Source organism: Cygnus atratus, chromosome 2 (assembly GCF_013377495.2).
Source record: "Cygnus atratus isolate AKBS03 ecotype Queensland, Australia chromosome 2, CAtr_DNAZoo_HiC_assembly, whole genome shotgun sequence".
Lineage (NCBI taxonomy): Eukaryota > Metazoa > Chordata > Aves > Anseriformes > Anatidae > Cygnus > Cygnus atratus.
The window spans coordinates 82,237,747-82,251,546 of NC_066363.1; the positions used below are offsets into that span (position 1 = coordinate 82,237,747).

Below are 13,800 nucleotides of genomic sequence, written 5' to 3' on the forward strand. Positions count from 1 at the left end.
AAGAAGGAGAACAAAGTTATATAAACTTGCCTACAGAGATTGCAACACATTTTAGTTTATGATGTGGTTCTATCCTCTGGTTGTACAGCTCAAACAAAAAATAGAAATAGGCTTCAGAACAAATCAAATGTTAAGGAAGCTCCATTCGACTGCCAAGTCCTTAAGAAACTTTTAAAACAATGCTAGCCAAAAAAGAAGAAAATATGTTCTCAGCAAAATATATAGCCCACACTCTAGGAAAGCTGGATACATCCAAACTCAGTAAGATTTCTAGGATTCCAGGCACTTTCCAGTTGGCAGGTGTGCCCCCACAGGCAGCAGCTACAGATACCCACCTCCCCACTGCTGCCTCCTGACAGAGCTCCTGGAACCCAGTACAGAGCTCACACTGCTCCGGCAACATGCTGAGCAGCTATGCTTGATGCTTTCTTCAGCTGTGCTCCCAAACGAGCCACTGGATTTTACATGGATGTGAATGAGGGGGAGCCAAGTCCTTTTGTGTTAAGGGAGTGCAATCTAGCAGAGCAGCAGAAACATTTATCTTGCCACTTTTTTTTTTCCCCTCTATTTTAAACCTCGTGCTCATGTCATTATATTTAGATCAGGGACTCTTTTTCAGTGAAGCATAGTTCAAAGAATTTGAAAAAGTTCTCTTTAAATTTCAATAACAATTTTCCTCTACTACCACAGCATACATATCCCTTTTATCATTGAACAAAGCTTCCTTCTGCATTGCAACGGCCCCTAGATCATGTTCATTTAGGAACTGAATTTTACCTTTAAGATATCTCTCTCCCTCATCCATGATGGAAAAGGAATGCCTTGGCTGAGTATTTGAAAAAGTACTGCTCTTAGCACGCAATAGTTGTCCTTCTTGACCTGTCGCAGATACTTGATATGATAGTTCCAAAACAATTCATTATATGCCTAAAACAGACCAACAAGAAATTTAGCAATAAACATTTTAATACTTGAATCAAGCCCATGTTAAACTGGGGTCCAATTCCAAACTACTCATAAGAGGGAACTAGGGAAAGAGAGAGTATATTTATAAGTTTTATATACACAAAAATGACCTAACATCATAGTTTTTGTAAACACCTTTAAACTGGCACTGCCCCTTAAAAGGGATTCTGCACTGTCTCTTAACCTGGCTATGTGCTCCAGTCTTTGCACTGTTGCTAGCATAAACATTTACGTGGTCACCAAATCAGAAGAGATCAGTGAAAATTTCTTTGCCATAACAGCTTTAACCCCAGTCACTTCACAAGTTATGCTGACACATGGGGTGGAGCAGCAAGAGGGCTGGAACATGCATCTGGAGAACTCTCCTTTTAGCAGAAACATCATCTTATCCTGACCTGAACCCATCACACGGTGATGACCTAAGGCTAAGGAAGAGTGACAGCAACCACAGCCAATACCACTTCTTAGCTGTGCAATCTCCCCCACTCTTCCTTTGCAGCGGCTGAGACTATTGTAGCCTAACGAATTCTTCCTGCGGGGTTAGCTTCCTGCTACTTTGACAAGTTCAGGTGGTTCAGAGAAGGATCCGATGAATGCCAGGGCCAGCACAAGAGGTGTACTGGGAGCACATGCTAGGAGCAGATGACAGCAGGGAGTCAGGCCTCTCCTTTGGGATGACCTGCTGTGCCAGCTAGCCCTTCTGGTGAACCACATCCAAAAGAACATGTAACAGTCAGCACAAGAGAGGCAGAGCGACTGCTCATCTAGAATGAGGCAAGGAAAAAGGAGAGGCAAGACAAGCAAAGGACTGCCCCTTTTGGTGACAGCAAGCAGGTGGGGCTTGTTCAGGTTCTCAGGAGACCTCAGCCTAAAACATCCTTCTTACAGTGACAACTTCAGCCCAATGTCACCATCCATCCACTAGGCTCCCCTGAGTCTCCTTTTCAGCTCTGATCATCTAACAGACTCATAGATCTTCTGAAAGACTCATTACCCAGCATATGGTTGCTAATTTATTAGAAGTTGTGTTATCTTTAGATACTTGTTCCTCCAAATCACTTTCAGCCTTGTTGCGTGTTGTTCTGGGCACTTCTGGCATTCTTGTTTTCCTGCATTTAATCTGGAAAGTTGGATCTTTTCTCCAGTCATCATTTGGACTTTCAAAACTGCTTTTTTGAAAGATTTCTTCTTTTTTCCTGATGCTTCCCTTATGTTTAGCCCCACTTCCTTCTATCCTCAACTCCTTTTGGATACACATTTGCTCTGTGATTCCAATAACATGACCTCAAACAATATACACGTCAAATACACCAACTATAAATACTTAAAGTCTCTTAGGTTCAGTCTTTTAGGTTCTTTTTAACAAGCTTCCTCATTTTTATGTAGTTTCCCTTTCTGAAGGTGGATGCAGTTGTAAGGATTCTTTTGATTTGTTGGTCTTGTAAGGATGTTGAATACAAATACATGCTGTCTCCTGCTTCAGAGCGCAGCAATAGTAATTAGAAAGCGGTATCTTGAGGCAGATCCTATGCACTACTTCAGGTCCAAGACAAGGGATGCTTCCTTTCCTAAAGCTCCCTGAAAAACTGTCCCATGAAACAGTCACTGGCAGCACCTTGAAGTTGAACCCCCTAGCTGTTGCCCAGGGCAGATATTCAGTGTCTCTCATTACTACTGCATCTCCTGCCCCCTCTACCTCTTTGATCTCTCTCAGCACAACTCCTTCTGCGTTCTCACCATCATTAGATAATCAGAAATACAGACTGGTGCCGTATTTGTGCTGAGCTGGTCTGAAATACCACACCATGAGGATGCCAGGATATAACGTCACAGTTAGCTGATCAACTGGATTTAACACTAAGCTTTCTTTAACAGATACCACTACTCTACCACCCGTACAGCTACTTCAGCTAGAAGTTGTATGAGAAAAGTATAGATCCAGCCCACAGTCTCCAAGCCTCCCTTGGTGACTGACACTTAACACAATTGAAACAGAGAGCCACAAAATAGATATCTGCTCTTCTTTGCTCCTAGAGACCCATCCCCATCACAAATTAGGATACTATAGTACTGCTGCAACGGCAAGCACCTGTCAGGGCCCTTCAGAGCGCACCACTGCTCCTGGCATGCCGTCTGCCACACTGCCTCCATCAAAGGCCACCAAGACAACTGCCAACAGCCCTTTGCACGTGCAATACCTTATGTCTTCTGTGAGAAATGCAGCTGCCATTTCTGCCTATGAGGGTGTAAGCACACATACAACACAGAGCTGGAGAACACACGAGCAGACAGAAAGCAGCTAACTAGCATTAGTGAGCCCTGAAGTAAGTAGGCCCCTGGCTCTGGAGTTCAGCTATCCAGGACATAAAGTCTGGCGCGGTACAGCACAGCTCTGTCACCTTGACTCATAATTAAGCAGAAAACCTACTAAGCTGTGAGAAACTATCAGCTAAAATGACAAGGTATGAGAAATAAAAACCCAATGAGAAGTATGATTATTAAGAGGATCTCAGCTGGCGTCTCAGACAAGAGACACTGCCTAAGGCCAAGTTATTTGGGCTGCAGTGCTTGGGATCATATTTTCGTGCTGTTGTAATGGGAGCTCACCCTGACTGCTTACAGCCGCTGCTTGGGTGGCTGGTACAATGGGGAAGAATTCGGAGAAGATGTAAAACTAAAATCTGATCTAGATTGTGATCTGCTCTACTGCACTCTTTATTTGGACTCATGCTAACATTATCCATTTTTCTCTTCATTTAAACAACTGGTGCAGCAAACTCTGGTAGTTGTAGCAGCTGCTTGTTCTGGAACTGACTGCTCTTCTTTCCTCAGGTACCTCTCCCCCATCCACGTGCAGAGATTAAATTTTAACTCTTACCTCCCTCATATGTTTGGCCTGCTTTGTTTCTCCTTTCCATTCTCTTGCACTATAGCCAAGTAGATCAACTTCTGCCAACACACTGTGATTCTCTAAATCAAGATTAATTCATAGATTAGTTACCTTCTCTTGTTCTGCATTTAAAGGGCAGGGGGATTAACGGAGGGAGAATGAAAACAAGAAGATTACTTATGAGTTTTCTTTGAAGGTAGTTGCTCCACCTGAAATCCAAATGATAAAACAGGTGTCAAAAAATGGGTTGTCAAAGGAAAATACTTACTGAAATAAGCAACAGCATTGAAAAATCAGAAGTCTGCATAATAAAAACCTACCGTTTCAATAGCTGTGCTAAAAAGCCATATAGCCTTCTGCAATACCAAAAAACAGCAATGAGGAAAGACATGCTTAGCGTTAGCTGTATTTTCACTTTTTGCCACATGAGACACAAAGATTGTTTGGTAGCTCTTGTCCAGGACTGCACCTCATGCCTTCCTACAACAGTGATAAAAAGAGAGAGAAAAAAAAAATAAAATCTTTCACTGCTTAGCAATACTTCTATTTTTTTAATTTCAAGAGAGAAATCATCCAAGCACCATATCATTCCAAATGAAAAACGCAAGACGAAATGCCAAAGGCACAGTATGTTTAGTAACTCACTTGTTTTTTCAAGTTTATAGGTTTTGGGGTGTACACCATTCATGCTTCCAAGCTTTCCTCCGCACAATGAAGGCTAGATATATAGTCAAAATAGAGTGGAAGGCTTCACAAGACCGATACCAAAGCAACTGTTCAATGACAACAACAAAAAAATTGCTTCAGGATGTGCTAGATCAGAGACGTGTACTGTCATTACTTTGCCATTAAGTCAAGGTTTTAACGACCAGAGGTTCCTAGGAGATGTAGTCTGCAAATGTGCCATATCAGGCAGTGCATTAGCTGACCAAGCAACATATGAATGCCACAGGAATTAAAGGAATGTTCCTGGCTCAATTTGGGCAAGTTTAGGGGCAATTTAAAACTCAGGAGAAAACTCCTCCCCAGGGATTTGGTAGCAAGCTCAGGAGATGATCACAAAGGGGGGGCAATCACACTGTTCTTCACTGACATAAGCCAGGACAGGGTTCTGTTGATCTTCTGGTGTTATTGGGAGGGCTAGACAAAGGTTTGGTAGTCTTCTGTTAATCAAAACCCCTAGAATTGAGAGAGGGTATGGAGGCTGAGGAACTGACAAATGCAGTCTGCTCCCTAAGTGAGAAATGTATTCTCTGGCTGAAATTTGAGCATAGGAAATTCCCAGATTTTATGACCAACAGCTGCTCTGTTAGTAACTTCTTCATTGTTTTTGTACAAAATTTTAAGAGAACTTTTTTTTTTTTAAAGGCATCTCCAGAGAAGGCTGAAAAGATTATTCTCTAGGGAGTCCATGAAGGGAATAATTCATTCAGCATAGTTTTATGTCATTTGAACTTCTGCCCCTCCTGGCTGTAACAGGAAATTTAAGAGGGGCTTAAGTTTTCCAAGGAGCTTAAGCCCATACACTGTCGAAAGCTATCCAGTCACAGAGTTGCATGTGAATTCAAACCTTGGCACTGAGATCAACAGCTACACATACATTTTTATGAGCACTGTAGTGTATATACGGAGCACTGCTGATATTTGGCCTTTCCCAATATTCTGTTGTTTTAAGAAACTTTATTACAGGATGTCATACGCATGTAGTCTGGACGCAAGACCCGTAACTAGTGCCTACCTTGAACAAGAGGCAGGTTAAGAGCTGTAAATGTAAAGGTATTAATAAACTTTAAAGAGGTAATGGGAAAAGTTTTTTGGCCACAAGTACAAATTTACACAAAACCCATACTCTTGCGAACACCATTCATAGAAGACAGACCTGTTATCTTCTACTCACATGCCGCACTAACAAGTGCTTAGCTGGCATAACCTGTATGTGCTGAGTAGGAAAAGCGCAGACACACATGCACACAACCAAGAAGACCAAAAAGCCAAAGCTGTAGGAAGTGTTTATTACTGGTCCCAAGTAACAGACAGCAAAACATCAGCTGTATGGTTCGAAAATGTCACAGCTCATGGAAACACTGGGATACTCCCACTTAGAGCACACACTGCTGATGGAAACCAAGAGATGCCTTCTTAATAAGCACCCAAATTGCTACCAAGAGAACAAAAACTGAGAACTAGTAGAAGACAACACTCCTAGCAGAATCAAGGCACAGCAATATATTCTCTCTTCTTTAGGATTGAAATATCAGCATTGAAAAATCTTATTCAACCATAAATAACTGAACCTCCTGCTGACTGGAATGGAACTTAAAGGCTTACAGATATTATTTGGTCCATGCAGTCAACAAGTGTTTTGGCTGTCACACTGTTGTTCAAAAACCAATGATGATTTGAACAAAACTTGCTAACAGCAACTTAAACATACAGTACCTACAGGAAGATGTGGCAGCCTTCCATCTCATTATTTAAAATGAGTGTATGTTCCCTTTTTTGAACGAACTGGTACTATAAAAAGTGGAACTGGTTTGTGTATTCAACTGACATGCTTTGCTTTATTGGGTACCAGAGATGTATGTGAACAGATCAACAGCATGCAAAAAATTCTTCCTTAACCCTTTTTACAGGCAAAAAGATGAGAGAACTGCATCAGCATGAGCTCTTATGGTAAAAGGAGCAATCTAAGCTTTTGATGGCATTAATCCTGCAAAAAGAACCAACCTTTTGTTGGGAGTCCAACAAAACCCCTTTTAAGGCACAGGGTTAGCAACTACATGAGCAACTGTTCTCCAAGGAGAAAGTTTCCCTAACAAAAAGCCTAATAGGAGATGGGAAAACCTGCAGACAAGTGATTTTGAGTATTTTCACTAGACTTTTATTACAGCACACCCTGGTCTTCATAAACTTTCCCTCCTGTCATGGAAAAGTTGCTGTTCAAACAGCACTTGGTAATTCAGTTACCACTTTAACTGAATATGTCACACTTTGAAATTTAATTACTTTTTTTTTTTATTCAAGTGACATCTAGAAGTGTCAGCTGGATCACAACGTGCTGCAGATAAAAATACATCACGAACAAGACACAGATTAACGAAGAGAGCAATTTAAAATAGATCTCTCCTCCTCCTACCTATCCCGTCCAAAACCCTTCAGAAAACAAAGAGCAATTAAATTAATAACATGCTGGGGAGGGGGGGGGAGTGGAGTAAAATAAACCGACAGATTTTTCAACTCAGTCCATCCCCTAGGATATGGATGCCAATCCCTTCTCTTTCTCTGCAGACAGCTACAGCCCGGCTGCTCTGCAACACGACATCTCTTTGGAGGCTGACTGCGAGCATCACCGCAGGGACTGGGAGGCTCAACTCTTCTCCCACACAGGACAGCAGAGCCCCAGGATGTCTCAGAGAGCTCCAAGAAGAAACTTTGATGAACAGAGGCTGAACAGCGCTGAGGTAGGAGCTGATAGCAGTGTTTGTCTTACAAAGTACGTAATGCACCATGTTTTCTTTTCATGCCACATCATCAACTTCCTGATGGTGCCAAACCTGCTGAAGTCAGCAGGAGAGGCACACAGAAGAAAGAATGCCAGAAAAATGACAAGTAGGAGACATCTGCAACATCTGCTTCTTGCACAAGTAACTCTTGTAGCTCAAGAAAAGTCACTAAAAAGAAAAAAAGCCCCACAACAGTCTCCCACACAACTCTTTTGAAGGCTGTCACCTTCAAAACGTGACTGACGAAATGCAAGATGTAGGGGATCAGCTGGGGAGCCAGCATGCAGCACTGTACACAGCACTGGAGCATGTTGCAGGATGGCAGTGTGATGGCACCTTGCACCTTCTTACTCCCCACCCTGTACCAAGGCCATGAGGAAGACAGAGTATCTTCCAAAATTTAAAGGAAGTCCCACAGTCAGCTTTTAAGACGTTCCTCTTCACAGTCTTGCATTCATTTTAGTATTGAAAATAGGACATAATACATGTTACCTAGTTCCCAAAAAGCAGGTATATCCTCCTCCAAAGAGAGGAACAAAATTTGGGATCCCCTGATCCAACCCTTCTGCTGCCCACCCATACCCTCCTTTTCACTCCTCTCCTGGATCCAGAGCTAGAAAGAGAGCCTGGGATTCCTTGATCCTACACTAAAAAGTGCAGGACTCAGGGATGCTGTATATCAGACCCTTTTCCAGCTTTCTTGAGCCTCCAGCTGAGGAATTTCTTAAATACCTTAAGTAACAGAAGCAAGGCTTGGCACCAGGAGGTCCACGTTTGCACGCACTCGGTGTGTGCTGCAGAGCTGTCTTTGTTACACGTTATGTTTTTCCAAACTGTGTAGCATAAGTACCAGGGTACAGCATAAAATTGGCTAACTCCCTCTTTTATGGGAACAAGATCAAACTGATCCTTATAAAGCAGGCATCCATTGAGTGCCACACAGATCCGCACATACACCTCAACTCTTTGAGCCAAAAGAGACAAAAAACTATTAATTATACAGACTGAATAGCTACAATAAATTACAAGCCCTAACAGCTTAAAAGAAAGAAGCATGCCTTTATAAGCAGTGCCAAGTGACTACTTTGATTTCCCAGAGTTTATTATCAGCACCATGCCGTAAATAAATAAATAAATAAAAGAGAAACTACCGAACCCAGAACAGATCAAACACAAGGTATACAGGAAGCACTGGGTGATTCAATAGCCATCTCATTAAGAAATCCTTCCTTTACCAAGCAAAGCAAGGTCAACCCATTGAGCAAACTTTCTTCACCTGTTCTGATGCAACAACTGGAGATTAGGATCTCTGCTTGGGATAAGAAGGGAAGGAACCGTTTACAGGCAAAGACAGTAATTGTCAGTGACTTACCAAAAGTTAAACCATGTCTACTGACCACATCTCAGCTTCTACCCAACAAAATTAAACAAAATCCCAGCCCCAAGCTGTTACCAGAATCATGCAATTACCTAGAAAACAGAATTGTTTCTGTAGCACCGAGGCCCATCACCGACAAGAAAGCCTTTATTTACACAGCTGGTCCGTGTAGGAGTCTCAAATGTTCTCTCAGCCCTCGTCCCCGTTCTGCAAAGGTCTTTCAGGAAAAATACATGAAAAAGGCAGGCAGCCTCATTTGGATTCCCTGGTCTTTAACAGGACCCGGACTGCTGCTGTTAACGTTTCCACCCAGCTCTGACAGCCGCTTACTCCCACTCTGTAGCAACAGGCACGATGAGTTCTCACCGGCTGCGTGATTATCTAAAGCACACCCTATTACGGTTACCTTCACAGAACCAATCTCATCTACGCAGTCAAGGTATTAATGCGTGCCTTAGCCCACATATACCATTTCTTCTCTACAAACTCCTACAAGAACAAAAGGAAAGGTCAGTGCTTGATCTCCTGTATAATTCAGTTTCCTTTTTCTTAAGGCACAGGGTGCCATCCGGGACCTTCAGATGAATCAAGCTCAACAACACTTCCATCTATGTAAGAAAAAAAACATGACAGAAGCCTTCAGAGATTTTACAGTCCACGGCAATATGTGAAAAGGCTTTTACACCATAAAAAACCTGAAGTATTTCTTAAAAGCTCTTTTTCCTAACCATGACTTAAACATAAATAAAATCAACTTCCTTTTAAAGAAGGAGCCTCTGAATTTTCTGCTATGCTGATTCCTCCTTTTTTCTCTCTCCCTCATGTGGAAAAACATCTGTCCTCGTTCAGAAACGCTATTTAATGCCTGTAAACTTCAAACAGAACTTACGTAAAAGCGCTAAATCCATTATTTCAAGGAAGCCCACTCCAAGGGTGCTTATTCTGTCTGCTGTTGAGCTGCACGTTGAGTCATCCCTAAAGCCACTCACATTTGTTTCTGTTTTATCTATTTGCAGACACAACTCTTCGAAATGGGTTCTATAATACTTTTTTTTTCTTCTGTGCTCAACCCAAATTGACAGAGTAAAGTAAATAGTTTCCTCCTGCACGTCTTCTTTTGCTTAAGTTTCGCTAATAGGCCAGAGTCGTATGAACGCCTTGGGTTTTTCTGTTGATTTGTCTAGATAGCTGAAGCTTTGGTCTGGAAAAAAGCCGAAGTCTTATGTTAGCAATAAGAATTTTAAATCCTGTTTGCTAGACAGCAGACAAGCTGTACCTACAGCCCACCCCTCCAGGGATGCACAGTCGCTAGTGGTGAGCCAGGCCGGCCATCAGCACTTCCCCCCAGTCCGACATATTGCAGGCACCATCTCTCCAGGCAGGGGTCTGGCAGGCTGCAGGGGTGCCTGGGGACAAAACAGCCCCTGGATGTCCCAGGTGGGTCCCCAGCCCCTCAGCAGCTCCTTGCTAAATAGCAGTCTGACACCTCGTGGGGTCCTTTGCTGAAGGGCTGTAGCTCCAGGGAGAAAGCAGCCAGAAACGCCAGCCCACTTGGCAGGCACTCGCTGCAGGAGGAATTTTTCATTTCTACTTGTTGACAAACAATTATCCCAAGCAATAGCCAGGGAACATGGTAGCGTCATGACAGACAACAACAAAAAAATGAACTCATCTGAGCCTGTTTACCACCTGAGCACCATCAGTAACAGCTGCTTGGTCTTGCAGGCAGTGCATATGTTTGACACCAGCATCTTGTTAAGATCCTGCTCCAAAAGCGAGCCCCTCTGATCAGGTTGCATCCACGCAGCTCATCATTCCCACCTCCATTCGCTGGCACGCAGCAGATCTTTGCTGCTGTACCCCCATGACTCTGATTTTACATCTGCCTGCACAGCACAGCCCCCTCCAGAACTCTACCAGACTCTGCACATAACAAAGTGCTACACAGAGCTGTGCATTTTTCATAAGGATTAAAAAGCAACATCTCCTGGCGGCACGTCAGATCACAATCCCCGTGCTTTCCCAGGAGGTGTGCGCAGAGGTTATTCCAGCATTATCGTTTGTCTGCTTGGGAGTTCTGCTTGTCTCTCTCCCTGTTTCCAAGATGGATTAAAAACAGAAGAGAAAAGTAACAGAAAGCAAAATATCAGTCATCACTTTGAATACAAATGACTGGAATTGGTCTTGCGTCTCTTTCCCTCCTCCTCTCAACGTCCAACCTGATGAAAGTCACAGCTCCAGCTTTATTCTGCAGGCAATAATGCTATTAGTATGGAGGCAGCTGGTATTTTTTAAACCGTGCTCCCTCTCTTCATCTTTTAAAGGGCATCGTTTTCAAGCTGACATGCTTGAGTTAGCTCACACACACAGGAGTCCCCTGCCAGTTTTCTGGGAGTGCATTACCATGCATTTCTTTCCTAAAATCTTAAGCAAAAAGGACACGTTGGAATGGAAAACCGACTGCATTGAGATAGCTTAAATTTTCGTTATGATCATGCGGTAGTACCAAAGTCATAGCTAGTACAAACGTTTCATTAAGACGTGATACGAGAACCCAAAATATTCTGCGTGGAAGTTCTCTGCCTGTGAAAACACATAATGTTATTGTTAAGCAGTTTCGATACCACTACAGACACTTGGATGCCCCGAGGAGCTCCAAGCACAGTGCTCAGGACCAACAGACCGCGGTGCTGCGACACCACAGCGTTTGCAGCAGCTGCCCAAGCACCTGGCAGCTAGGTGGGGAGGTCCACATAAAGTACAGATGATGCAGCCCTGTAAAATACACTCAGGTGTCACCCTCACATATCAAGCTCTTTTTGAGGGGGTGGCACTTGGCAAAGGCACAACTTATTTTCACTTGGAAACTAAGAAAACGATATACAGAATTTAGGGCCATTTCCAACCTTGGAATGTGGCAGCGTAATGTTTAGAAGATCTCCAGTGATGTGAAAGTGCCTATTTTTAAAACCTCAGCCTTTGGCAAGTGTGCCACAGCTAAAATTCGTGCACAGGAAGTGATACGAAATGAAACCAGAACTGAAGAGCGCTGAGGAAGCCAGCAGGTCGCTCCAGCGTAAACACGGCAGGCGCACACATTGCTCTGAGCTGTGCTCAGAACAAAACTGGGAGAAACTGGTAGGACATCCCTGTCTGACAGACCTAAAGAAAGCATCAAAGTCTGCAGGATGACGGATTTTGGCAGAGCCTGTGCAAGCTCAGCTAGGAGCGATGAAAACCATACCAGTGTTTCCCTGCGGCAGCCGACCCAGAGCCTTGCCCAGCACTGATGCTACAGCGCTGGATGATGGTCAAAGCCCCACGCGCAGGACAATGTCATGGCAATACTTTGGTGTTAAGGCACATGCTGCCTTCCCAGCATCAACCCAACCACCCTGCCCTGGAAACACAAATTCTAAACGCTTAAGGTCTGGGCAACCTTAGCAACATGTTATTATGGACAAGGGATCTCAGACAGGGTCTTGCCAAAGATCACACACACAGCTGGCGACAGAAGTAGGGACTGTGTATACATAGCCACACCATCCTGGATTTTCAGCCCTCCACCTTAAGGTGACACAGTTCAAATAAGACAGCACAGCTTCTCTGGTCAGCCTGCAGCCTTCTCCTCTGATAAATGTTTGTTGAAAGCAATCTTCAGGCAGCACAAGTTGCCTTGTCAGCCACATCATGCACGTGGCACCTGACCTTGCTGGTGGCATGGGGACAGGAGCTCGGGACACACCTCCCCTCCCCGTCAAGAGTTTCCAGCACAAGCTATAGAGAAATCCCGAATGCCAGGCTCTGGATCCTGAGGCTGCAAAAAGCTAGACAGTATTGCTCCTCAGTGGTGAAAAATGAGGAAGGAACTACAGTGACAAAATAAGGCTACAAAGAAACTAGAAGTTGCTGACACAATTTTTTTTTCAAAAACTTCACAAGGTGATCTACTGCTGCTCTGGAGTATTTGACAGCGTGTTTGCCCTCACTGTATCCTTCTCAAGACAAGGACAGCAGCACCCGTCTCCACCTTTTCTCACACTGGGGTGAAACTCCGACTTACTGTATGTTCAGCCGACAGATAACCCAACCATGAGTTACACTGCTCATTGAAAAACAACTTCCCATCATACCAAATCACGCAACACACAGACTAAACTCTGTCTAGCACCTCAGTACTGGCACGAGATCCCTAGCCACAAATAACCACTCTTATGTTGCTGTGGCTGGTACACGCAAGTCCTGAGTTTTCCATCGTGAAACTATTATGTTTTAGTTAACGAGCAGCTCTCTCTCTGTGATTCTGGAAGGCAGCATGCTGCGGTGTCTGCTCTGCGGTGTCCCAGCCACGCACCCAGGTCTGCTGTGCCGGGAATCCCAGCACCAGAGTGCATGGGCGAAGTTCCCTGTCCCTCCGACAGGCCCACAACACGAAAGCTGCATCGGCCTGGGAGTGCAGGAAGGATGCTGCTGTATGTCTGCTGTGGCCTCAGAAATTCCCTCACAGCAGAAAACAGATCCTTAAGTGATGCAGGGTCAAACATCAGACAGCAACGCAGATGAACATTTGACTTTAAGGAGTACTACAACTCTTTCAGAAGTCAGGATGGCTGAATAAAAACATGAATATAACAGGACTAATGGGGCCCGATGGTAATTTTTAAAACGGTTTCATAGCCTAAACTAAAAGGAAATTAAGAAGCTCCTTAAGATGAACTTCATGCCACCCAAATCACGCTCGCAAACTTAGTTATGCGGGTGTAATGACAGCAGCATAGCTGCACAACCTTTTGACACCTGAGCACTGGTTATTCCCTCGTGTTTTCAAAACAACTGAATTACAGCCATCCTCGTCTGCCCTAACATGATTTGGCACTGTGACTCCCACGGCTCAGCTGTGTGGGGCCAGGAAGCACAGCAGGGAGGTGTTTCTGAAATCTCAAACTCATTTGCCTGGGTAATCACACAAGGTCAATCATTTTCAGACATTAAGCTCCAGGAAAATTGCAGGCTTTACTGAAAAACCTGTTAATGTTTGTTATTATAGCCTCGGTAGATAGGAT

The 13,800-nt window shown here is 43.8% G+C and overlaps 1 protein-coding gene across 11 annotated transcripts in view; it reads right to left on the reverse strand.

Annotated features, from left to right (window-relative positions):
* OTULINL (OTU deubiquitinase with linear linkage specificity like) overlaps positions 1-13,800 on the reverse strand; it is a 32,053-nt gene that overhangs the window by 7,799 nt on the left and 10,454 nt on the right. For 6 of the 11 annotated variants that reach the window (XR_007707841.1, XR_007707842.1, XM_035552678.2 and 3 more), the window contains 4 exons: positions 4,177-4,336; positions 4,034-4,065; positions 3,845-3,936; positions 778-927 (listed from right to left, as the gene is read on the reverse strand). Coding sequence is in view for 8 of the 11 variants with exons in the window: in XM_035552678.2 (XP_035408571.1) it covers positions 778-927; positions 3,845-3,936; positions 4,034-4,065; positions 4,177-4,336 (434 nt within the window). In the remaining 3 variants the exon portion in view is untranslated. Of the gene's footprint in view, positions 1-777; positions 928-3,844; positions 3,937-4,033; positions 4,066-4,176; positions 4,337-4,501; positions 4,630-9,626; positions 9,940-13,800 lie in introns of those variants that run through there. The other 5 variants (XR_007707843.1, XM_050708871.1, XM_050708873.1 and 2 more) reach the window with 3 other exon arrangements.